This window comes from Amphiura filiformis, chromosome 10 (genome assembly GCF_039555335.1).
Source record: "Amphiura filiformis chromosome 10, Afil_fr2py, whole genome shotgun sequence".
Lineage (NCBI taxonomy): Eukaryota > Metazoa > Echinodermata > Ophiuroidea > Amphilepidida > Amphiuridae > Amphiura > Amphiura filiformis.
Window position 1 is genome coordinate 64,028,493 of NC_092637.1, and position 27,903 is coordinate 64,056,395.

Here is a 27,903-nt window from a genome sequence, read left to right on the forward strand (position 1 = left end):
GAGATATCAACTGGAATACCGTAAACATTCGCCTAATGGCGCACCTGGGTTCCTTTGACTTGGAGTAAATTTCATGTACAAATAGAGAGCTCCCAACAAGAATTAAGGGTATATGCCCTTATTTGCTAGTGGGATTTTTATGGGAGGGCCCTTTTAGTTTGTGTCTACAATTCCAGTTATGTCAAGGGAGCCCATAGTGCCATTAGGCGAATGTTTACGGTAGTCCAATTGGCCTTATTGGATCACAGGAAACAACATCACTGCATCCATTAATAAAGGATATTTTCTGAGCAGAGAACACACGTCTCCCTCTGTCCTTCAGTAGATCCATGGCTGCTATATTTCTCCAGTATTTCAGCAACCACATTCTTTGTCTCTGTGTTTTCTTCCTTTAGGTCTGACATTCCAACTACGTCTGACATCAGTAGCAAACTGCAAACATTTGAGTGGTCTGCATCTATGGAATAAACACATTAAAGCCATAATGTACAATTCTTTTCAAATGAATTTGGTCAGTTTTTTAAAACCTGATTTTTTGGCATATTTGTAATGTTTACACACATGACCCATGTTCAGCCAAAATTGTTGTATTTTCAGGACAACAGAGCAAGTTTGAATTAAAGTCACAACTATGACTTTAAATCCTCCTTTGTATCATCCTTTGTATCATCCTTTGTATCATCCTTTGATCCTTGGTGTGTTTTGTACCTTGTCCGTTGGAGACACCATTACCTACTTTGTTTAACTCCTCCATAGAACACCACAGTTAAGCGGCTAAGATCAGAGTTTTCTTTCACTTTACCTCATTAATTTCTGGCTTAAAATGACCAGAAAACTTTCCGGAGAGTTGTTACTAATAATATTTTATGATTCGCATCAGAAGTTCATAAACTCGCTATCAATCAATCAATCAATCAATGACATTTATCGAGTGCCAAAAACCAAAAATAAATTGCACTAAGGCGCTATGAACTAGGCACAAAAACCAAAGAATAAACAATGATTATAGTACAATGAAAGTGATACCCTGTGATACAAACAAAATATACTACTACAACAACAATATAGTTATTACTAGAGCGGTTCTCGGCTTTCACGGTTCTCGGGTTTGGCGGTTATTAGCTGATGTTGGTGTTAGATGGAGAGTGGTAGTGTTTGGAAAACGTGTGTGGTTGTAGCTGGTTGTATACTGTTTCTGTTCAGAACCTTGTGTGTTTGGACGAGTCGATGGGTCGGGCATTTGGTAATATTGGGAAATTAGACTGTTTGGTTTTAAATATGGAGAGATGACATAGTTGGAAATTGCTATGAAAGTGTTTACAAAAACATTTAAAGAAGAGTTAAATATTAAAATGGATACAACAATAACATAATATAATTGTAGATTGTTTTTCGAGTTTCGCAATTATTGATATTGACTTATGCTATGGTTTTATTACAAGGTGTAAAAAACAGAACTGATACAGTAGACCTAGGAAGAAAAACATAATTTTAAGGTGTTTTACGCTTTTTGGATTATGTTGATAACTGAACAGGCCTTTCAGGAAGTAATACAACATATGAGCATGGACTGTTAACATGGTTAAAGAATATATGAAAATAAGTGTAAACTTTTTTAATTACCCCAATGCAGTGTATGTCTCAAAAATTCTATTACTATGTGGAATTGTCATAGGTTTTTTACACTTTTAAATCATGAAAAAATAGAAATATGAATGGAATTTTGAAATTTTGACAACTATTTTGATACTTGGCTAGTCTTCAGTTGGGCATGTTAGGAGAAGTAATATAGAAATATTTCATCATACATTAAAAGAACAGCATGGTGTATGTTTTTTAATGGTTCTTCAAAATCATCATGGACGATAGTGTAATATTTGAGTTAAAGTTTATCTGTACCGTAATGATTGCCTGTGTTAATATTGTTGGTGACAAAATGATGAATTGAACATTTGACAATACAAAAATGTCAGTGATTGCCGTCAATATATGTGTTCCTCAGTCCTTTAATAGAAATATGAGGAGCTCAATTATTTGTTCTCCTGGAATTATTCAGGAGCTCAACTTTTGAGCACCTAAAATTGCACCCCAGGGTGAAATTTCAAACTTGCTCAAATTGTGTTAAATACCATTCCAATGTATTCCTCTAGACTCCCTCAAGCATTCAGAAATTGTATAGTTTGACCTATCTAGGACGTACCATTCTTGAGTCATAACCAAAAGGTCAAATGTCACGCTTTTTGTCTCTATGGGGATCCAAAAATAAATCAAAGTGCTCTGATTATGTCTAAATAGATAAGTTTGATGCACCAATTGAGCCAATTATGAGCCCCCCCGGGTAAAATTTCCCAACGGCTGGCCAAAAATCGCTTGCCCCCCCCCCACATCATGAGCGCATAGCGCCAAGTCCTTAGGCCGTGTAAAATTAATATTTTGGTTCTCGTCCCTCCCTTCTCAATTTCTGGGATTTGTCAGATTTTTTTTTTTTTTTTTAGATTTTTCAATTTTTTTAAGACTTTGGAATGATTTATGAAATGTTCATACATACAAATAAGTTTATTAGAGAACAAGCATCACTTCCAAGTCTTTTTGTGGTACTCTAGGGGGTTTATCCCTCAGAATCTCACATTTGAAAAAAAGAAAAGAAAGGGCCTCATCGTTTCCTCGAGCACTGTTGGAGAAGACCGAAAACTACTGACAATGCTAATTTTACATTGAAAAAAACAAAAAAACACCTCCTCCTCATCAATTCATGAAAATCCTCTGGACGAGAATCAAAACATTATTTTATACGGCCTTACGGCCGGGTCCAGCTCTGGGGTTCTAGATGCTCTCTGGTGCAATCTGAGTCCTTATTTGGAGCCTCCGTTTCACAAAATTTATGACCAATATTTCAAGAAATATATCCAGAAATGTTCAAAATCTTCATTGTGAAAATGTGTCTCAGTAAATTTTTGTTTCAAAATGGCAATATGACTTAGTTCACCACGTAAACTTGTATGGCTCAAAATTCGGACCGCTTCGCCATTAAGTTGACTGATTTCTATGTTTTGAAATTTGTTGATGTTTTAATGATCCTTGATTCCCGGTCGATTATTTTAACTGTGTCACGTCATGTGCATGACGCCGCGCTGGTAGGTACCAGCCAAACTTCAGAGAAAAAAAACATGATCGCCGATAACGATGTGATATGGGACTTACATAGGATTACACAGAGATATTTCTTGCCAAAATTTGACCATTTCTAGGCAAGTTGGCCCTACTTTGTCTGCGCTATATGAAAAAGGACAGTCTTAAGTAAGTAAATGTACAATGATTTTGATGTTTTGGGAGACTGGGAGGGATCAGAACCAAAAGATGATGGAGCCTATTCTTGACTGTGTAATATTCCTTCACCACATTATCGTACAGTAAGAGGCTTATACGATGGACAGATCTAGTATCAGTTTGTGAATGAGGACATCGATAAGTTCCTTGTACTAAATATGACTATCTGAGACGAAAATTGCCAAATGGGTAATGAGTTTTTATTTTTGCCAATACTTGTTGCAAACTTTACAGGTAGCTTTAGTTTAACTGCCTTAATCCCGTCAGAGTCGTATTGCCAATTATACGTGTCGATCAACTCTTGTTTCCATTTCAAAAGAGTTGCCTTTGAAACAGACCTAGTAGACGACGCATGGAGCCGAATTCATGAATCGGTTCCAGACACAGAATGTTTTTTTCCATGCAAGCAATCCAGAATTTCCTTCCAGTTTTACCAAATTTCCCTCCAGTATGACATATATTTCCCATACCGGTATTAGTCTGTTGGCTTACGTTAAGAAAGCAAATTTTTGGGTAGATTCTTGGCAACCATGTTTAAACACATCTAGAAACATCACTGATTAAGAAAAAAGTGGGTGCCAGTTTTTCCATTAACATTTAGAGCCTCCATTTTGAATTTCAAATGGCCGCCAATTTTCAAAAATAAATTGCCAATTAACGATTACTATTCATTCAAATGTAATACAATATTTATTATATATTATCCAAACCCGTATAAAATGGTCAACAATTCATTGAAAACAAAATAAGAACACTAGAAATACTCCAAATTAGCAAAAATCCAAGATGGCCGCCATATTTCAGGCTTTTTACTTAAAAAATGCTATAACTTTTGAACCACTGGACATAGGAAGATGCTTTTGATGACTAACCATATGTTTTGGCACGTGAGGATTCCAATAATAACAACACATTTATGATTGGAACAATTTTACTGCTCCGTTAGCACGTCCACATCACTTCCAATTTGTAACAAGTATGTTGAAACACATCTCTTTATTTTATTATTTGCTTTCGAGTATTATCTTGTTCTTTGAATTTTATTAATCTTGTTTTTGTAGATGCTTTGTGCCTCCTAAAAAATATAAAAACCGTAGTTTGTAAATGCTACAGTATTTAATGTAATCATGGCAATGTACTGTATGAAGCAGGGGTGACAACGTTACTGATTAATTCAGGGTCCTTAAATAGCGGCGCTACCGCCACTTGTGGCTTCGAGTGGCCAAGCAAGCGCCCGCTTAGATTTTAAAAAATTAAATCAAATCAAATCAAACCCTCCCCCGGTGCAGCCATTGAGTGGCGCATTACAGTTTTCTTTTATTTTTATTTATTCCATGTGTCGCTTCAACAAATCTATTTGAGAAAGCCTGGATTAATTGTTCCTAATTGCCATTGCCTCAATGATCTTCTTGATCTTCACCAATCATTGGTGGTGTATGTTCAGACAGCTGTCGGTACAGAACACATTGTTTCCTCTGCATGAGCACCTTCCTAACGCTTTGATTTCTCACACTTGATGAGCTGCAGCAATGAGACCAGATCTGGAGTAACCTGAGAAAGAACCACCAGTAGCTTGTTGTCTAGGTTTCGCCACCCCAATGTCAATGCACACTCCAGGAGATCAAACAAATCGTTCATCTCCTTTGCCAAGACCAGCCATTGCTATCACGAAATTGCGGGGCTTGCCTTCAGGAAAGTTACAAAGCATCCCTTCTTAGCTGGCAAGTTGTGTTGTTCTTCGTAGAGGCAAAAGTAGCACACCTGTGTCTCGTGAATAATTTGGACATTCATCATGTTGCTCTCAACTTCTACAGGGTGTCCGCCTCTTCCTGTGTTCTGCCGCTGTGTTCATTGTTTCACATTCATAATTCGTCATGACCTCCTGCCATGTTGCAGTCATAACTTTGTCGTTCCTATAACTGATGAGCTAATGGGAAAGGTAGAGAGTTAGCAAATCCTTTGTGCTGCTGCTGGCAAGAAACATCTTTTTGTCTTTGATACCTGATGAGTCTTGAACGATGTAGGATTTAGTTCCCTCACCTCGCTGTTTCCCCCATTCTCTACATGTAGTTACTTCCATCAGTGATGCTTTCTTTGTGTAGTTGTCAAATATAACTCGCACTTGACAATATCTTCAAGCCTTTGAGTCAATGAGTTTGAAGAAGGATGTTGCAAGCTCCTTACAAGTTTTGAAATTCATTACTGCCATCAACTCCTGTACTACTCCCATTCCATCAACTACACGACACATCTCCGATCCCTCTTCAAACTCAGTAGACGGGTGCAGAAGCTTGAGCTGTGTCAGTTGCCAACATATCTTACAGAAACTATATCACTGTGCTCTTGGTATGAAAAGATCCATCCGGTGCCTTAAGAACTTTTAAAAGAACTGGTGTGTGCAGACTCATGTATGATGCATCCCAATCACTTCTTCTTGATTGACACTCTCTCGAGATGACCGGGCAATTACCAGCAATCTGGTTAATAGTGATGTGGTTTCTTTCAAGGTCAACACCTCATACGTCCACGATAACATTGATAAGAAAGTTGACCCTCCAGATGGAAAACACAGTTTCCATAACATGGCCATTGGAATGCAACATCCTTTGTCACACTCATCGACTTTCAGGCTTGACGATATTGTCAAGTGCAAGTTATATTTGACAAGTACACACAGAAAGCATCACTGAAGGAACAGACCAGATAACTGCGGAGAGGCAAGGTGAAGAGAACTAAATTCTACATCGTTCAAGACTCAACAGGCATTGCATCAAAGACCACAATATGCATTAGGCGCCATATGTTATGCGATCAAGCAAAATCAGTCGGAACTCGGAAATATTAAATTTTCAGTGTCTTATAGAATGGTAAAAACATTTACAAAGCTGGATTTTGCAGAAAACCCCATTGAAATTGAACAACCCGTTCCAAAGATATAAGCAATTAAAGAGTTTCCAAAACAGCAGGAAACAAAAGAAAATATTTCCATTCTTTGGCTATATCTCAAAATCAATATTTCTGAGTTCCGACTGAATTTGCTTGATCGTACCACATATTTGATTTTAGCTACTGAGCAACTACTGAGCCATTTTGTAACACGAACTAGGAAGAGGGTGTTGTTGCGACCTCCTTCATTTTCAATTATAAATGTCATATACCATTATATTTGCTAATGTATAGCAACGGGTCACCTCTATCCAGTGATACCAAAATAAGAACAAACATTCCCCACATAATGTCGATATGACGTCGTAATGTGAGGGTGCCCATGCAAATTTAGAAAATTCTTGCTATGTACAAAAGTATTAGGCAAATTGATTTTCGGGTAAAGAGCTACAAGAATGCTAAATATAAAAGTAAAGAGTCAGTAGCTTTTGAAATAATTTCACACTAGCAAAATGAAAATAATTGGGTCTCAACCCCCCTCTATGGTTATCTTTGATGGCGATCCTACCCCCGGGTAAGGTGCTGCGGTACCGTGAGACTTTTATACCAAAATGAGCGCAAAGGATGTATCTATGATTAGCTTAGGTCGTTTGGGCATAAACGTGTGAGTTTTTTGAGGGGTAAAAAATCAAAAAGAGAGTTGGTACAACCCCCTCCCCTACGTAGTTCTAGGGTTAAGCAGCTCAAACATGTCAAAGATGAATAATAGGTTGACAATGACAAACTGCCACCGTGCCCATGTCAGGCTTATATATCTGGCGCCAGGATTGAAGCCAACTTGTCTTGACCCTATACATGTAGACAGTAAACTACTGACGGCTCTCTCTCAGGTTACTCCAGCTCCGGTAAAGATCTATAAGATCATTGAAGCATTAACAACTAGGAACAATAGAGGTTATCCGTGTTCTATAAGCTGAGTATCCTATCAGCGACTGCTATACCTTGTTTAGGACTTTCAAAAGAAGTACCTGCAGCCATGACTGTTTCAAAATAGCCCGCCAAAGTCATGCAGGTAATTTCGAGGTCGTGCATTGAATTGGACTGAATGAGGAATACTACGGGAATCAGTGCCTTTTGTTAGAAGTCACACATGAGTGAAGTGGATAACCTCTATAATTAATCAGTAACGTTGGCACCCCTGATTCTTCTTCTTAGCGTGTCCAAGCGCAGGGTCAAATGCGCCCGAGCCAATAGCTGACGCAGTGACGAGCAGAATCGTTGAATTCAGCTAGGTCCTCATGTGTGCAGTGTTGCCCCATCTGTGGACACACCAACAGGTGTTCCATAGTCTGTGGAACCGTTCCACACTCACAGGTAGTGTTTTGCCCTTCTGGTAGGTAGCCCCATTTCTTCAAAGCGACCTTGCACCTTCCGACCCCTGATCTTAGTCTGTTGAGACATCGCCACTCAGGCCATGTGGAATCAGCTCCAGATGGTAGCTGCTCACTGGGTTGCAGTCCCATAGCTGGTGAATTGGGAAATCTCTCTTTCCACATGGTGAGTCTTTCCGCTTCCTTGTAGACTGTCCCAAGAGGATGAACTTTGCTTAGGAAGCTTCCCCTGGATGTAAGGCGTTTGGGTGCAGCAGTCTGGTTGAACATGGGGAGCTTCATATCAGTGGTCTGACGCTCACGCTCTCACCCCTGATTCATATCATATAATGCTTTTAAGAAATACGCTTTTCCCGGGAGGGCAAAGCTGGTACAAAAACATGATAAATACAATTCAACGAACAAGATAATAATGGAAAGCAGACAATTAAATCAAAGAGATGAGTTTTAACAATATGAAAGCGAGGTGGACGTTCTAACGGCAACAGGTAGATCGTTCCGAGCATCTGATGCAGTACAGTGGAGATTGGACTCTAGCATAAAGTGTTCCAATCATAAATAAATTGTTATTTTTGGAATCCTCATATGCCAAAACATATGGTTAGTCATCAAAAGCATCTTCCTATGTCCCACGGTTGTTTGATGTGATCATTTATTAGTTTTTCAAACAAAACAGCATGTACAATCAAAATTTAGGCTTAAACAGCTAAAAGTGATATCATGCTAATGTATACAGATTCTTTTGAGTCATTCTCAACTTTAATTTCCCCTCTTTTACAAAATTATTCACTTTTATAGCATGTTTAAATCTTTTTCGGATATAAAATGTATCTATTAATGACAAAATTGGTGGCGCTATTTAGTTACTGGAAATTACTCTTTCAAGCATTTAATACAAATAATTCCTTTAATTGCTTGATAAAATATGTTTATAAGATTCCCTTGTTGCATGTTTCACCTATTCCAGGTGTTTAAATGGCAATGTTAATCACCTACCCCTTGCAAATAAAGAAATATGATTTAGGATAAATAGCGCCATCTATAGTTTGCATTTAGTTAATAATGAAGCCAATTCTATATACATCAAACAACCGTGGTCCATTGGTTCAAAAGTTATGGCATTTTACGTAAGAAGCCTGAAATATGGCGGCCATCTTGGATTTTTGCTAATTTTGAGTATTTCTAGTGTTCTTATTTTGTTTCCAATGAATCGTTGACCCTTTTACATGAGTTTAGATCAAATGTATTAAATATTGTATGACATTTGAATGAATAGTATTGGTTAATTGGCAATTTATTTTTAAAAATTGGCGGCCATTTTGAAATTCAAAACGGAGGCTCTAAATGTTAATGAAAAAACTGGCACCCATATTTTTCTTAATCAGTGATGTTTCTAGATGTGTTTAAACATGGTTGCCAAGAATCTACCCAAAAAAATGACAACTTTGCAAAATATCACGTAAGCCTATAGACTATATGTATTTCTTTAATTTTTTGGTCAAAAACCAAACATTTCCCTGCAATGAGCTTCCCGTATTACCCACTTTTTCCTGCCATGACAGAATCAGTGAATATGACATGATAAAACTACAGGCTTTTACAAAATCAAATCATGAAAATTAATAAATTTAAGCTTGACAACCGGTTAACAACTCACGAACCAAGTTATACGTTTACAGTTATTTATAAATGATGACAGGCAACAAGTACTGGCAAAAGCTTACAAACTAATCGTGCTATATCCCCTGTTTGAGTCCTGCAGCCATTAATTCCCCGTATGAGTTCATTTATAATTCTTTTTGTGCGGATAAATCTCCCGATATTCATGTATTGCTCCCAAATAAACACACACGCTGTCACTGGCATCAGCAAAATTGTTATACCGACGTGCTCCATAACCCGCTTTGTGATTGGTTGCACAGACGATTTTACTAAATCATAAGCCAATCAATGAATGCGACGGCCTGGTTTGGCAGCACACAATTGTTGGCAGTGAAGCGAAATGTACGAATTTTCTGATTGGTCGAATAAACTACTAAAATATTGGCTAAGCCAATCAGCGTGCTCGATACATAACAAACAACCACGTTGGGTTTAAATGGCCTACGATACGCGATCGAGGGGATTTCCGTACTCGTAAATCGATGGGTGATCTCCGGTGTGCGTGTGAGCAATTGATGGTTTGTTTGAATGTAAATGTTTAATTTCTTTTCTCTTGGTTTCTTTCTGTCTATTCTTTTTCTTTTCTTTCTTTTATGTTTCTTGCATTTCTCTTTATTATTTTTGTTTTATTCTTCTTTCTTCTCGCTAATCAACTTCAAATTTGAGTCTATAAATGCATGTTTTATATTTTTACTAGTATTAAAATTTTAAATGGTTCTCGCCCGGGGTTCTCTTAATTTATTTACTATTTTGTTTACTTCTAATTAACATATGAATGAAAAGTTAGTTAACTTACGGGGGTGATCCAGAGATGAAACAAAAATTGCTTGCTAATACTTGATAAAAAAAAGTTAATTATTACGTTTCTGTACTGATTTTGAAATCTGGATGAGCTTCATAGTAAAAAAAAGAAGATTACAATTTAGCGATTTTAACGGGCGATTTTATTATCAAACATATAACTAAAATTTGCCGACAAGCGGGCCGACAAGTCACAATAAATCAGAGAAGAAAAGGCCTATTGTTAGACAATTATGAACATTTATTAAGATAAAACGTGAAATTTACAGCGAAAATTTTCATACCTTAACTTGAAAGACTTAAAATATATCCTTGTTTGAAGTTTTCGTCTCAGTGATGGGCAATCCTAGTTAATATTCTTTACCAAACTTGAATAATGTCCTATAACATAATTCAAAACATTGCAAGCAGAGAACGATGCCTGGAACGAAAAATTTTACCATTACAAAATCAGATACATGTTCGGGACATGAGAGGGTGTCACTATGCTAATAGGCTGTAATGTAAACTTACGTCATGCAGCTTGTGAAGGTGGACACGCCGCTAATTGGTCAAACTTTCGCTATGCAACAGGCTATTGACTGGTCAGAATTGTGCCGTCAGATGTGTTTACCAATTATCAAGTCTGTCGTGGCGTGGAGATATGCACAATAAATTAGTATAAAACCCAGGCGACTCTAGAGCGAGCCAATGAAATCCAGCGACACTTTTATACTTTGGAATTGATCAACATTGATTGGTTCAATGCTAGTCTGACCTCCGTATAATCTAGTGACCTAGTCTCAGTGTTACCGGGTATGTAGACAAAATGACAGATCTAGCCAGATTTATCTTGGCTCTAGCGCCCATATCAGAGCTCAAAACATCATGAGTAATGGCAAACATACACCCATATGTTAAATACCCACCCACTGCAACGCCTTTTAGTGTAGGATAGGTAGGGATAAAAGAGTTGCCGATGTACATAATTAGCAACCAGTATTGGGTGACCGGAAAGCTGTTCAATGCCTTTGCTGTTTTTTTTGGGTGTTTTGGTTTTTAATTAATTTCTCTGTTTCTACATCTCTGGTACGATTCAAATACAATAGGTGTCATCATTAGCACACACTTTACACATCCTGAAAGTGTCACTGACCAAAAATACTTCGTTTGTCTGCTTTTTTGTATACAAGAAACACATGGGGCATCTGTTGGTGTGTTGTTACCCAAACACACAAAAAGCAAAAATGTCATTGGTTGTAAGCAATAGTGAAGAGATGATGATGTATACCGAAGTACTGACAAAGAGAAGGTCTGTGGTCCAGTCTAGAAAAAAATAGCAGGTTGGGGTACATAGAGTTTGCCGTAAGGTTATACGATGTATTGTTGGTCGAAGCAGCAGAAAAAAAGTAGTTCACAGCATCTTGCGAATGGTAATGAGCTTTAGCAAAAATTGCATTGCTCAAGTCATAGCGAGCGTGTATAATAATTCAAATATCACAGATATACTTTTGTAAGTCCTGTGGTTCTTGAGTTATGTTGTAAAGAGGGCTGAAACAACAACACTTTTGTAAAACGTACATAACTCATTAACAACAATAAATTAAGCAAGTTTTCAAAGTATATGATTTGTAGAATGAACTTTTGCAAAGCACCAAAGTGTTATTTTTCAATAATTGCTTCGACCAACAATACTTCGTATACCTTTAATATGTTTTGACAGAGCGGGTCACATAATACACCTATATCTATAAGCAGTTTTTTAATGCTTTTTTGGACAAAAAAGGTCCAAATTTTGTCCACTTTTCACAAAATTGCCCCCCCCTGGAAAAAGTCCACTTTTTCAAAATCAGCACCCCCAAATGAAATCCTGCGTACGGGCCTGGGCCTGTCTATAAGAACATAATTAGCAGATTTTTATCTTCACTGTAGCTGTGTTGAGCATGAAAAATGCAAAACTGAATGTTCCACAAAAATGTCCACTTTTACCGTTTCATACTTAAACTTTGTTGTGCTTGGTGATTTTGGTAAAGTTGTCAATACATGTCCTTACTTAACCCTAACCGCCTAAGTGCTTTTTGGCGACGGGAAGGGAAAGAAGGAAATAATAAAGAGAGAAAAGAAAGAACAAAGTTGTTTGCTCTGGGCGGATTCGAACCCGAGACCCCTCGCATGCCAAGCACTCGGTCGGCGACACTTTGCCACGGGTCTTGGGCTTCGCTGGCCAGCGAAACCGTGCCTATATACATGTATCACTTAGGGCGATTGCGTCATCACCCCACGTGGGATGCATGCACGAACAGTGCATATATCAAGTAGTATTTTGTAGTATACAGGAGGGTTAGGGTTAACAATCATCATGCTGATCTTGAATTGAGTTTGAAATTAAACGAGTGCCTTACTTTGTGGCTGAGCCTCTTCCACAGTCTTCCAAGCTTGCAGTGCTTTCTTTATATGTAGTAATACAAGCTGGTTTTCAGTGCACACAATGTCATCTATTGTAGAGTCTAGTAACACCTGAAATTACAAAGGTTGGTTTGAATGGTCATCAGGCTATTCTGGTTGAAATCCATACACCCCCTATGGAAGACATGATCTTAATCTTCCACACAAAGAATGTATATATTTCAAATGGAGTCACCTATTTAGTTGACCCTATTTGAAATGCACATTCCCTGTAGAAGATTAAGGTAATGTCTTCCGTAGAGGTTTTTTTTTTTTCAAGTTTGATCGCCTGTTGGATAATTTAAGGTATAAAAATACTATACGGTCCTAATTCGAAAATTTGAGCAAACAAGTTTCCACTGTCCATTCAATTAGCTTAGATTCTTGTTTTTTTTTTATATTTAAAAAATAAAAAATTGTGGTCAAAGTCATCAAAGAAAAGTGTTGGCACACCTTTAGACCCAATGTGATTTATACTTTTCAAATTCAATATGAAACCCCATTTCTTTTCAACTTTTCACAAATTAAGTGGGACAGTCTATCCTCAACTTTGAGGCAGGGGTAGCGCGAGCACAAAAAATCAACGGGTCCAATTTAATTTTTCTGGACCCTTTGGTACCTGCAAAACCAACATTTAAGGGGTCCAATGAGAATTTAAGGAGTCGACCTGTCCGAAATTCTAAACTTTGTAACTTGTCAAATATTCCAGTGAACTTATTAGTGTCTGTGGCCTATGATGATTTGGAAGATTTACTGATCTTTTTATTTTTTTACTTTTGATCGACGATTCTTATACTGATTTACGCCTCCGTGCATCGTAAAACTAAGGAGTCCATACAGTTTTTATCAGACCCTTTGGTCACTTTCAACTTGTGATTTAAGGAGTCCAAAATGGCCAAAATAAAAAAATAAGGAGTCCCTGGACGTGCAAACTCCTTAAATGCGACCCCTGCTCTGCTATCGAGTACTACGCCATTCGTTCTCATTCAAAACATATGTCCATCAAGAGGCCTCCACAGGGCAATTCGTATGATAATACAATAAAGCAGGTGATAGGTTTATGAATGGTTGTGGAATCGACCTAGAGACCTATGATCCCTCTAACACTTAAAATTGCCCATAACATGGCTGCCATTTCAAGTGTCATACCGTTTAGGTTGGTTTATTGGTCTATACATGTAGGTGATGGTTACGGTTTATTCATAGCATTATTCCGAGCATTGCACATTATTTTCTCATACATTAAATGTTAGTCTTACCTGTAACTGCAGGCTGACTTCATGCATCCTGCCTTTGGTTCTCTGACTAATAGTTAACAATCTATTAGTCTTACCTGTAACTCTGGGCTGACTCCATGCATCCTGCCTCTGGCTCTCTGACTAATAGTTAACAATCTATTAGTCTTACCTGTAACTCAGAGCTGACTTCATGCATCCTGCCTCTGGTCCTCTGACTAATAGTTAACAATCTATTAGTCTTATCTGTAACTCTGGGCTGACTTCATGCATCCTGCCTCTGGTTCTCTGACTAATAGTTAATAATCTATTAGTCTTACCTGTAACTCTGGGCTGACTTCATGCATCCTGCCTTTGGTTCTCTGACTAATAGTTGACAATCTATTAGTCTTACCTGTAACTCTGGGCTGACTTCATGCATCCTGCCTGTGGTACTCTGACTAATAGTTAATAATCTATTAGTCTTACCTGTAACTCTGGGCTGACTTCATGCATCCTGCCTTTGGTGCTCTGACTAACATTTAACAATCTATTAGTCTTACCTGTAACTCTGGGCTGACTTCATGCATTCTGCTTTTGGTACTCTAATAGTTAACAATCTATTAGTCTTACCTGTAGCTCTGGGCTGACTTCATGCATCCTGCCTCTTGTTCTCTGACTAATAGTGAATTGCACTGATGCTATTTTCATCTTCAGCAGATATCGTCTTAGTTTCAGCTTGTAGGCGCAATTCTGGAGCTCTGGGGTCTTCCAGAATTGGTCTCCTGCCAAGTCTTCTAACCCTTTGGGTAATGTGTAGTTGGCAACAGTGATTTGTCGGAAGAATTCTAAGGAGTCTAGCTTTGTGCAGAGATGACCTGGTGACAGAATAACCAAGAATAGTATTTATTTATTTGTTTGTTTGTTTGTTTGCTTGTTTGTTTGTTTGTTTGTTTGTTTGTTTGTTTGTTTGTTTGTTTGTTTGTTTGTTTGTTTGTTTGTTTGTTTGATCAGATTCACTCGGACCAAATTCACAGTTTTTAATAATATGTCAGAGCTTGGAAAAACATAAAAAAGAGCGAGGTGTGGCTGGCTGATACCATTATTTCACCTGGCCTACCAAGTCTTAGAAAAAGTCCCCATGCTGAAAATAAGGCTACAGAGTACTTTGGTCAACAAAGAAGCATTGTATGTTTCTCCTTTTCACTTAATGGTTTTTAATGTCCACTTTAATTATTGAATAATAAGCAGAGGAAGTCATGGAATTGTTTTTGGTCAAGCACTAGTCTAATATGTCAAGCTCTGAAGTAATATAATTGTATTTTGGGTGTCTTTTCCACTGATGAGAAACTAGGTTGTGCCTCACCAAATTATTTTCATGAAATTGCAGCCTTCACATATGGTGCTACAGCTACTATTTAGTCTGGAAAGATTGTAGCAACCCTTTTCATCAGCAGAGTCTGGAGTCGAGTCCGAGGCATTGGCGAGTCGAGTCAAGTCATTAGAGTTTTGAGTCGAGTCATTTGAGATTGAAGACTCGAGTCCTAAATCTCTAGTTCAAGTCATTTGGGATTTGGGTCTTGAACAGGCGCAAGTCCTAAAAGTTGAGTCAAGTCCAATGTGAGTCATGTCATGTCGTTACAAGTCTGCAAAGTAACATATACACTTACCATCATTGCTGAGAATATGAGCTTCAGCTTCTGCTTCTGATCTCAATGGTTTGATAAATATCTTGGTTTGTCGATCTGCACTTTTGGCTACCCGACACAACCTGTGTTGAAAGGCCAAATGAAAATTAATAGATATGAATTTGTAAACAAAACAACAACAAACACTTTTGTCAGCATGATCAGGCCATTGCAATCCTATTCAAGCCCAGGTGGGGACAGCTCAAACATACCTGTGTAAATTACACAGGCCTAATCAAACAGGTCAAAGGTCATTTGAAGCAGAAAAATGACACTGCCACTTTAGAGGAGCCTGCGTACCATGAGCAGTGATTACGCATACAGCTGTAAAGACTTACTTGAAAATGATGTCACTTGACATGAAACAATTGCACTGTTTATGATGTTTTCAAACAACCTCTTATACTGGTTCTCTAGGCATTGCACTAATTTCATATAATAACCTGCTGGGGATCTAATATATCTACTTTACTCTTGCTGAATTACAGCACCCTATCCCTGCTTTTGTTCATGACAGTTATATTTTGGGGATGGTAAAGCGACAGTTGGATGCTTTACGGCAACAGATAGATGCATTACCTCCATTTGTGACATGTCTTAAACAGAAGGTTTTGTTCCTACTTCCTTGAAAGCTGCTATCATAAACCTAATGGTTAAGAAAAGTGATGGTTTTTATCCCCTCCTAAGGACCATTATCTCATGGTGTATTACTTACTCAGTAGCTACTGCTGCATAGGTTCTCCCAGTTGATATAGATACACCACACTGTCTTATTTGTGATGGTTTTGGAGGCTCTAATAACTCAACATCAATCTGCAAACCTGGAAAATAAACAATTGAATGATAAGAATAGGTCCATGGGTAAGACAACTGTGGAATTCATTTGATGATAATTGAAAAAATGTGTAATCACAGTTTACTTTTAAACACAATTATAAGGCACTCTTGTTATCGTTTTATAACTGAGCTCTTCTGTGAAGTTGTCATTCTCCTTCTTGTTTAAACAGTAAAGGGGACAAACAAAAATCTTGATGTCCTATAAACAAAACTAGTTTTGTTGGGGGGGGGGGGATACTCAATTACGTCTGTAAAAGAGCATCGGCTTGAAGAAGGCCCGGGAAGAAGGCCATGCATTGTAAATTTTAAGCTTAATTTTCCTCTCATTACGTTTTTTTACCTGGAGAGATTTGATCATGTCTCACCTCCTTTTTCAACCAAATCGACGGTAATAACTTTTGTAGTGAGGGATCAACTTTTAACCACAAATTGCCTCAGGCAAAACTCACTTCCTGGGAACCAAATACCACACAAGGTCATTTTTTGTAACTCATTGACCCATTTGTGTTATATACTGCCTCTAGCTATAATGACATCCATGTGATCTGGTCAACTCAATGACAGATACAAATCGCAGGAGGGAATTCAATTTTTGATCAATATATATTGGATTAATGAAAATATTCCCATATGTAAAATTTAGTTGATATCACAATAAGCAATTGAGGGCGCATATGGAAGTGATGAGCTCAGTTTAGCACCACTTGTACTTTTCACATGTCACCAATTACTCAGTCAACATGGAACGCAAAAAGTAAAAGATTCAAACGACGTCGTTCAATAAACCTGCTTTTACATCATCACATCTTCATAGAAATGGTCACTCACAATCGGTGTACTATGCAGAATTGAGAGCTACTGGAATAGAAATACTAGAAAAGGTAGGTCTAAGGGCTCTGTGATACTATTGAAGACATTAATGTATTCTAAGGTGTGATACTATTGAAGACATTAATGTATTCTAAGGTAGTTCCGCTATATAAAAGAAAAATTGTTGTAATTAAACGGTTGCAAATAATCAAATTAGTTGTAGGCCTAATATCATGTTTAGTTGTAGCCTCCGGACATGCCGAGTAGATTGTTTTACATGTTTACAAATTCAACAAAACAGCTAACGCAATGCTATAAATTTGAATGGCGAGTCAGCCGGTGCTATACACGATTTTAACTTATTTATTCCTTCATACATTTTGTTCTTTCTTTGCAGTACGCAGAAGAAGTAGAGGCAGAGCAAAAAACATTTCTGGAGAAGATTACCGATCACCCGTCATTCCTAAAGAAGGTAACCACTCCAGATGAAGGCGCATCAACATCAACTAGCTCTTTGACACCAATGCAACTATATATGCCAGAAGTGATGGACGTTGCTAGTCTGTCAGACAGACTGCCTTATCTCAGGAGAAATTATTAGTCAAATGCAAGGAAGGAAGTAGACGCTAACAATTTCTTCTCTCCAGATGTCGTTGAAATGATTGACTTCATGAATGAATTAGCCAGAACAGCTATCGAAGTGATAACACATGAGGAATTATATGATACATATAATGATCTTAGTATCTATGAAGGGGGAAAGCAAAATATCTCAATTCCATATTCAATCATAGGGACTTTTCACGACTGTAAAGTCCTCCTGCAAGATATATCAGAGATACAAATCATTGGAAAGCATGCAATGGGAGGTAAGGGGATCTTAGTATAAACGGTAAAGAAAAAACTGCTATTGGGAGACGCCATGATCTCGATTGACCTTGGAAAGTAAGCTCAAAGACCAAATCCCAGAGTTCGTACTTCAGAACTGAAGCACAACATTAATCTTGTTGAAGATTAATCACGGTTTACTGTGAGTGCTCTGAATGGAATGGACTTCACTTGGGAATAAGCGATTATCAGAAGAATGCAGATTTGCACAAAATGGTAAAAAGCAAACTCCAGGTCCCTTTTCAAGAAACAAACTAAACAGGCATTGCCACTGAACAGACTCTTCCACATGCTTCAGATAACCAGCACTTCTGCAACAACCAAAATGGCTATGACCCTCAATCGGCATATCATAATACTAATCATGGCGTGTCCGTCCGTCCGTCAGTCCCTCTGTCCGCGCTATCGGCGTGCGGCGTGGCTTCGCTAACGCGTGCTTTCATGGTGCGTGCTCGCGTTCACAGCGGTGTGCTATCCCGTAGTGCGCGGAGCACCGACAGGCGCAGTGCGAGCATCGGAAAGCATTACAGTGTGGTTAATCGTGCAGGTGCATCTCATCGGATCAATAGGCCTATTTTCAACACATATTTCAAAACGGCACACGTGCAGAGCATGTTGAGAGACGTATATCATAGTAGTTTAAAAGGTCAGGGCAAGTAGGCCTATATGGGTAACGGGTGTCGGGTAATTAGAGATAGTCACAAGAACCACCCAACCCGAGAACCGCAAAATCTAGTTTCTAATACATTTGGGTGTATTTCTAATATATCTGTCACCATCCACCGTCAATGTGCTGTAATGTCGGCAAAGCCTTTTATTTTTATTTTTTAGAGATGTCTATTGAACCTTCCAGACTCTTTTAATGATCAAAATTCTCCATCTATTGACTTTTTTATTTTGCAATTTAGTTTAAGTGTCTTTAAGAAATAGCTTTTGTTTTAAGTATTCGGATACTTTATTGCAAACAAGCAAGAGGGTCATAAAGGAAAAGCTTATTTTGAGGAAAAGTTGCCTCTCCATAATATCTCAGAAAGTGAAATTGCAGACATTACAGCCTCTGTGGTGGACATTTACATAATTATACTGCACACAAAAAGTATCCAAACACTCAAAAACAAAAGCCATTTCTTAAAGACACTTAAACTAAAGTAGTCGACATATGGAGAATACTGCTTTGCGGAATTTTATTTGTGTACTAGTGCCTCATTCATGTCATTTGGCATGATGTGACTTTATTCCACTATGTTATATACACAACTGAATGACAACAGGTAGAGTTTCAAAAGTGACAACATTTGATATTTCCTCCTTCAGGTTAAAGACCACTAATAGGCCTGGGCGATACATTGAAATACGATGAGTAACTATTTGTTTTCATGGCATTCGAAAAGACTGCATTAAAATCGCTGAAATTGATCAAGTTATATAGCCAAAAAAGTAGTTTTTAGAGTTTAATGCTTCAAAATGGTACATTTTCTCTCATTATATGACATTTTTGATGTAATAGTACCAAAATTCATACGCACGGCTTCGGTTTTTAGTAAATAGTCGCCCTATCATATTGTAACTTTCAGCTTCGAGGGCGCACTGTCATTTTAAGGTGTTTACGGTTCAGTGCGTTAAAACAAGAAAAGTCTCAGGTCAACCTATGTTGAATTTTTGATCATTTGGCATCTAAATCATATAGTTTCACCTGATATTGGTGGCATTGAACTGTGAGAGTTCTGAATATGAGAAAATTCCACCCGAAATTAGGCATTTTCCCATTGAAACCCGTGTAATACATAATTAGTGGTATTTAACCTTCAAGGCGATTTCTGCTACCTATGTGAAGGCCTCATTACCAGGGCTGTCAACTCTCACGCATTGGGCGTGAGTCTCATGCATTGGGTCGCTTTCTCACGGTCTCACGCCAAGGTAGTATAATCTCACGCCTAGGGAGTAATCTCACGCAAAAAGCTGAAAAATGAGTAAAATCTCACGCATCGTCATGAATAATTTGTTGTTCTACACCCCTCCCCCGCTTTTCACATTCTCGAGCGCCGTGGCTCAAATAATCAAGGGATGAACATTGGAGTCAGCAAATCCTGGTACATCTCTGTCTCACACCAAGCAATTCCAAAAAGTTGACAGCCCTGCTCATTACAGTGTGACAGATGAACGCTCATTGCATTGTGTACAATATCTGCATTCTTTAAGGGAAAAGTCAATGTCAATTTTTGTTACTTTTGAAAAGCCCTCTTTTTTATTCAAATTTGCTATAAGTTGAGGAAATAAATAAAGTCATACTGTGCTGCATAAGATATCAAATTACGCACAATAAAATTCTCCATCAATTGACTACTTTATTTTCTTCATTTTGTCATTTAGTTTTAATGTCTTTAAACATACCTGTATCATTTTGGCTTATGACAGCTTTTTGCACACACCCATCTGTACTGCAGGTGACAGCTACATTGGCATTCACATCAAGACCTAGAGATAATACAATATTATATTGTTTAGTTTGTAACTGCATGTGTTGGAACCCTTCTCTCCAGCACTCATAATATGTTATATTAGGTTGATATTCCCTTGTACATGGAACTTACTAACTGTATGAAATTTGGGAGTTGATCCTGGCTGCATCGCTTATTCTACAGTGCTAGATATAAGGAAACAAATAAGGAGGCAAGGCACAAGGTCTATAAATATATAAATTGCAGTCAGTGTAACTTAAAAGTTGTCACATTTTCAGGTATTTTTAAGTGGATATTTATAACATTACAACAAATATGTCGGAATCAGCTGGCCGGACCAATAGTAATGGAAATATCTTATATAGTCTGTATACCTTCCTCGAGTCAGTAAAGTAAAATCAAATTTTGAGATTTTCTCAAAAGCTGTTTATTTTTGCAGGAATCTGTTATGCTAGTCGGATTCTTTGCATCATTTCCTTTCTAAAACTGTATACTTATATACTTCTCATCCTTACATTTAGAGATACAATAAAACAGAATATCTAAATTACTGACTCGAAAAAGACATACAGACTATAATTAGGGATAACCATCAAAATTTCATGTTGCCCCTATTGCTACAAAAGATCGTTTTCTGGATAGAACTCATCAATAGAAGTATTTTGGTGGTTAAATGGTCAAAATCGGTCAAAAACTTTTCGAATTATGAATTTTCAACGTTTCCCATTCTGACCGGTCATTGACACGAAATGAAATGACAAGGTCCAAAAATAGCAATTGGGAGCAAAATTGGCATAAGCATATATTTACCTTTATATATTTCTTTATTTTAACATATGTGATGCGATCAAGCAAAATCAGTCGGAACTCGGCGATAATAAATTGTCAGTTTTCTATGGGATAGTAAAAAGCATTTACAAAGCTGGATTTTGCAGAAAACCCCATTGAAATTGAACAACCAATTCCAAAGATATGAGCAATTAAAGAGTTTGCAAAACAATAGGAAACAAAAGGAAATATTTCCTTTGTTTGGCTATATCTCAAAATCAATATTTCCGAGTCCGACTGATTTTGCTTGATCGCATCACATATATGCAAACATGAAACAACATATTGTGAAAGTATCAAAGGGGTTTCTTATGAAATGGCACTTTACTAGTCAATGGCATAAATTATTTTTTCAAACCGAGGCATTGAAATCATGCATTTAGAGAACATTTGGCAAAAATCATCCAAGATGGCTGATATGGCACAAAATCAAAATTGCACTAAGTACAGGTGAACTTTTTTTTTCACAACCAAAAATGTCAATGTTATTGGGTTTAATATGACCAATTAGTAGGTGTATGCAAAGAAAATCTTAAGTGTCATTGAAGGTCACTGACTCATTCACAACAATAGAGGTTATCCACTTCACTCATCATGCTCATGTGTGACTTCTAACAAAAGGTGCTGCTTCCCGTAGTATTCCTTATTCAATACAATTCAATGCATGACCTCGAAGTTAGCTGCATGACTTTCGCGGGCTATTTTGAAACAGTTATGGTTGCACATTCAGGTACTTCTTTTGAAAGTTCTAAACAAGGTATAGCCAGCAGCAAGTTGTAGATGGTATAGGCCTAAATATAAGAAAACGTTTAGGGTTGAAATCAGGTGAACAATACATCGAATGAGCACGAAACTTCACATTTATGTTCAGAAAGGTGTCTTCTTAGCATGATTCGAAAGGAGTATGAAAATTCCAAAGGGAAGCTGGTGATTTAATTTGTAACTAGAGATCTACTTGTTCAATTTTTTAACCTTTTTACAGAGGGTATGATAGAGGTATTACTGGCAACTCTGCCAAATTACAGCTCAGTAGGCCACATTGTTCACCACGTTGTTCACCTGATCTTATTGACATGAATATTTTGTGCCATTCTTGAGCAGTGCTGAACTCAGCCACTGGCAATTAAGCGCACTGTGGCGATGGACCAATTTTGACTCGCACTTACATTGTACAGGAAAATGAAATAAGTTATGTTGCTGTAATTTGCAAGATAGTTACAAAACATAATTGGCATTAACATCTCCAATTTTTACAGAAAAATTATGAAAAATAAAAGTATGAGCTCAATTTAGAAATGTCTGTGCAAGCAGTGCACAGTTGAGCTCCCTGCATGTCTATGGGAGTGTTCTAATCAAGTTGATGGTTCATTGGTCATCCCTACTATAATACATCTTGCCGACTTGGATGTCAGGTAGCAGGCAGATGGTGATTTTCACATATGGCCAGTGGGCCTGCCTTATTTCTAGCAATGTTATTGGATATTCCAGTTGAAATACATCTACCTCCTATGGAAGACATGATCTCACATAGGGAGTGTGAATTTCAAATGGAGTTAATGGAGTGTGAATTACAAATCTGCACCCCTGTGTAAAGATTAAGGTTATGTCTTCCATATGGGGTGTATGGATTTCAACTGAAATAGCGCATTGTATAGGCTGATAGGGGTTCTACACCTGTATAGAGCTGCATCCCAGAATGATGCTAAATGGTTTATATGGTGTGTCTTGGGTCACAGAGGTCAAACAATTCCTGTAAAGTGTGCTGAGGCTTGTGGGGTTTATGCCTGTACATAGCTCGCAATAATTCATTTGCTTTTGTTTTTTCTACTGAAGTTATCAAATCCAGCATTTGAAGTTACATGGGGCATCAAGTGTTGTTTTTCCTTCTCTTTCACTTTCCTTCCTTCTCTTTTCTTTTATTGGACATTCCGGGGTAGGTTGACAAGAGCGTGTATATGTGACCCGCTCTGACGAAACCCGCCATAAGTCGTACTGTGCCATTTTAAGATACAGCGAGTCAAAGTTGGGAAAGGGGTGAAAAACCTTGAAGATTTCGTTTTTCAGTTTTTATTATTTTTTGATTCCTTAATAAATGTTTACTTTAACCTACCATTGAAACCAAAATCTTCTTTTACATTTTAAGCACCCAAATCTAGCATTTTCTGAGACAAACCCAGTCCTTAACATATCATTTTACAACTTTAAAGCCATTTTTTGTGCATTTGCCTTTTCTTTATGTGTCGCTTCCCCCTCCCAGTTGAAAGACCGTAGAATGAGGACCACATGTCCCAGAAACATAATTTTGGTGTCAAATGAAAGCTGAAGATGTATACTAAATGATGACATCAAAAACTCAATTTTCAAAATTAGTGACTTATGTCTGGTTTTGTGGGAGCAGGTCACATATGTTGTTCCCCTATCATTCTTACTTCAAACTCTGGTCAGAATGCAAGGATGAGCCCCAGAACTTCAAAAGGGATGGAACAAAGTTTTTATGTTTAGTTTTACTTTAAAAAATATTTTAACTTATGCATTCCACAAAAACATAATATGACCTGCTACCACAAAATGAGCGCAAAGTCGCTAATTGGTCCCTTCAAAATGCCCTGGTTACTGCGTTGGTGTTCTATGTTTCACACAGACCTGTTCCAGCCAGAAGTATGCCTGTATGTCCTTTGTGAATGAGGGCACAATGTGCCATTCAAGAAAGGACATGCTACTGACAGGTGCCCTGCAAACAAAGAACATCAACCCAGTCAGACAGGACGTCTCGAAACTACCAATTTGCAACTTTACGCTCATTTTGTGGTAACATGTAATATTGTTCTTCTGAGCAAGTCATCAATCATGATACTGTGGATTGATCAAAATCAACGGCTGTGGATTCTTCAACATTTGAATCAATAATAATACAAAGTAAGATAAAAAATATCAAGACCATGACAATTAATCAACACAACAAGAGTTTATTTGCTAGCAGTCGCAAACCACTTCAGATCTATTCAATTTGGCCATGAGTGATCGGGGATGTGTGGCAACTTTGACCCCCATTTTTCAACTCTTTCTCTTCCAATGACCCCATTGTTTCTGTTTTACTGAACTGCTTCTCACCCAATGACACCCTGTCACCAAAAGAACACCTTTTCCCAAGAAATTTGGACGAATTTCTGATAATCTCACACCGAATACCCTGTTTTGTTTTGTTTTATCTAAAATTCAACAAATTTCATTATTTTTCAAAAAATTTCAAATTTTGATGACTTTTTGAAATTGTTTTGATAACTAGTTTCCAACAGGTGTCTGCAAAATCCCAGTCACTTCAAAGTCAAGTGCCCCCCCCCGGCTTCAAAGCACTTCAAATATATAGAACAAAATGTTATACAGAAACCATATAATGTATCTACATGTAAAACATTGAAGTTAGACACAGTCCATATGTTAATCTTATAAGTTTTGAAATATTTTCTCAAAATATCAAGAGCTATCTTAAGAACTACTGAACCAATACTAGGCTTGTTTGTACTCATTTTAATGCATTTTTCATGCTGATTCCAAATATGGTCATGAAAATTTACATTTCTGAAATTTTTGAATTTTGAATTTTTTTAAACATGTCGTCTGCAGTCGACACCCGCGTGAAGAGAGTTAAAATACTATAAAACAAGTGAATGTTGTGCAGAATCTATACATAAATCTTAGAATAAAAGAAAACTGTAACATATGTTATTCTAAAATATTAATGTTGTGGAGAATCCATACTAAAAGCTTAGGACATTAAAAATACTTTAAGGGGTACTACACCCTGTGGTAAATTTAGTGACTATATTTGCATTTTTCTCAAAAAATAATAACACACTGGTAACAAAAGTTAGTATATTATGTATATTATTGGGGCAAGGAATCCAATTACTACACCGTAATTTCAGTGACTCAAGACAAGCGGTTTAGTATATATGATAGAAAATGAGGTACATCCTAGATGTACCTCTTTTATTATCATAAATAACGAACCGCTTGTATTGGGTCACTGAAATTCCAGTGTAGTAATTGGATTCCTTGCCCCTATAATAGACATAACTTTTGTTACCATTGTGTTATTAGTTTTTGAGAAAAATGCAAAAATAGACACAAATTTATCGAGGGGTGTAGTACCCCCTTAAAAGATGTAAATATTGGACAGTAACCATAAAAATGTTAGAATATAAATACTGTGTAAAACTTACAAAAAAATTTTGTACCGAATCCAAGCCTAAATCGATCTTAGAACATTAAAATACTGTAAAATATGCACATGTTGTACAGAATCCATCCATACTGTAAACGTTTGCCTAATGGCGCACCTGGGCTCCTTTGCCTTGGGGTAAATTTCATGTACAAATAGAGAGCTAGCTCCCTCCTCTAAAAATCCCAACAAGAATTAAAGGTATGTGCCCTTATTTGTTGGTGGGATTTTTTTGGGAGGGCACTTTTAGTTTGTTCCTAAAATCCCAGTTATGTCAAGAGAGCCGATAGTGCCATTAGGCAAACGTTTACGGTATGATAAATCTTACAATAAATACTGTAAAAAGAACTGTAAAACTTTGTTATACTGAATCCATACATAAAACGAAAAACAAAAAATACTTCAAAACATTTCAACGTTGTACAGAAACATCTTACAACATTACAAATATTGTACACGGTTGTTTGATGTATATAGAATTGGCTTCATTATTAAGAAAATGCAAACTATAGATGGCGCTATTTATCATAAATCATATTTCCTAATTTGCAAGGGGTAGGTAATCAATACTGCCATTTAAACAGGTGGAATAGGTGAAACAAGCAAAAAAGAAATTTTATAAACACATTTCATCAAATAATAAAAGGAATTATTTTTATTAAAAGCCTGAAAGAGTAATTTCCGAAAAAGCTTTAAAAATGCTGTGAAAGTAAATAATGTTGTAAATAAGGGGAAATTAAAGTTGAAAATCACTCAAAAGCATTTGTATACATTATGATACCGCTTTAAGCTGTTTAAGCCTAAAAATTGGGTTGTACATGATGTTTTGTTTGAAAAACTAATAAATGATCACATCAAACAACCGTGTGTAAAATCCATGTATATATCTATGAACATTAAAATACTATAAATATACAAATGTTGCACAGGAACCAATCCATATATTATAAAACTCATAAACATATTATTTTCATTTTGAACTCAACTTTGTCTGCAAGTAGTGATTTAAAACAAATTTAATCTCTTTGCCCAGCAATTTCTCTCATCTGGATATTCTCTTCTTGGCCTTTGTTTTTACAACATGGACATTTCTCTTTGTTAAATAAAAACCCTGCTAAGGTATACAGAAATGGATTGATGGTTGAATTGATTGGCAGTACAAATGTTGCTATCCAGGCATACGCTGTAGGACTGACTTCAACTGCGCCGGCCTGGACAAGGATGGATACAATCCCAATTGGTACCCAGCAAAAAAAATCAGAGAGGACAAGAAGAGACATTTTCATAGCCATGCGTATTTCTTCACTTGATTGTCGAGAACGTCCGCAATCCTGGCTAGTCTTTCTAGCTGTGTTGAAAATGTTTATGTAACAGAAGGCCACTACTAAGAAACAGAAAAGGTTGAGACCTGTAAAAATGGCAGTAGATAAATACATGGATACCCTGCTATAATCAAGGGTATTCTCTGCTTTAGTTTGAACAGTTTCCCCAACCCAAACACCAGAGCTAGATCTGATCGTTTCCCAGGTGGTAATAAAACTTTCATTATAAACCTTGAGATTTGAAATCGGCAGACCAACACAAACCTCTGAATTTCTGTAAACATCAGAATCAAAGCCTGCTAATACAAAGGAGGTGATGCTAAAACAAGATGCAAGTGACCAAAGCATGCCTATTAACAAACGCGCTGATGTTGTACCCAAGCGTCGACCACCGAATGGGTACTTAATGCCCAGAAACCTATCTATGCTTATAAGTGTTATAAAGAAAGCTGAAGCCTCACTGGATAATACAGATAAGGCCCCTGCAAATCTGCATAACACACTTCTTCGCCAGGTTTCTGAATTAGATGGGAAAAATTCTTCATAATACCCATCTACTGAAAGCAAAATAATAAGGTATATGCACATAGTGAGATCAGATATTGAGAGGTTTGTGATGAGAAGAAACTGGACCTTGTTACTATCACGCCTATGCCTAAATCTGGTGTACAGGGCATAAATATTTCCAAATATGCCAAAGATACTCATAAACCACATAACAATTCGAAGTAAGTCAAATGTCAACATACGCTCACATGTTAGGAATGGAGAAGGTGGCTCATTACTTTCACACTGGACAGATGATGCATAACAACATATTGCAGCTCTGGTGACCACGATGGTGGTTTCATTATTCAACCCTGAAAATACTTCACTGTGTATCCACAGCAGTGAGTTAGCTCTGATGTTTACTCTTTGTAAAGAGGTGCACTTTGACAGTATTGGAATTTGACTTAAATAATTATGAGCCAGGTTTAAAATTTGTAATTGAATGAGACTGTCAAAAATGTATTTGGGAAGATAATGAAGCTCGTTATGGTCAAGTCTCAGCTCTATGAGACTGGTTTGGTTTTGAAATGTGCTCGGATGGAGAAAGTGTAGCTTGTTGTTGTGTAACCTCAGAAATACTAGTCTCCTCAGTGAT

General features: G+C 37.3%; 1 protein-coding gene across 2 annotated transcripts in view; it reads right to left on the reverse strand.

Annotated features, from left to right (window-relative positions):
• The window catches only part of LOC140163158 (general transcription factor 3C polypeptide 4-like), a 74,291-nt gene that overhangs the window by 13,944 nt on the left and 32,444 nt on the right, over positions 1-27,903 (reverse strand). For both annotated transcript variants that reach the window (XM_072186539.1, XM_072186540.1), the window contains exons 10-15: positions 20,320-20,403; positions 16,109-16,214; positions 15,376-15,476; positions 14,339-14,583; positions 12,449-12,563; positions 280-457 (exon numbers count right to left, since the gene is read on the reverse strand). In XM_072186539.1, coding sequence (XP_072042640.1) covers positions 280-457; positions 12,449-12,563; positions 14,339-14,583; positions 15,376-15,476; positions 16,109-16,214; positions 20,320-20,403 — 829 coding nt within the window. The remainder of the gene's footprint in view (positions 1-279; positions 458-12,448; positions 12,564-14,338; positions 14,584-15,375; positions 15,477-16,108; positions 16,215-20,319; positions 20,404-27,903) is intronic.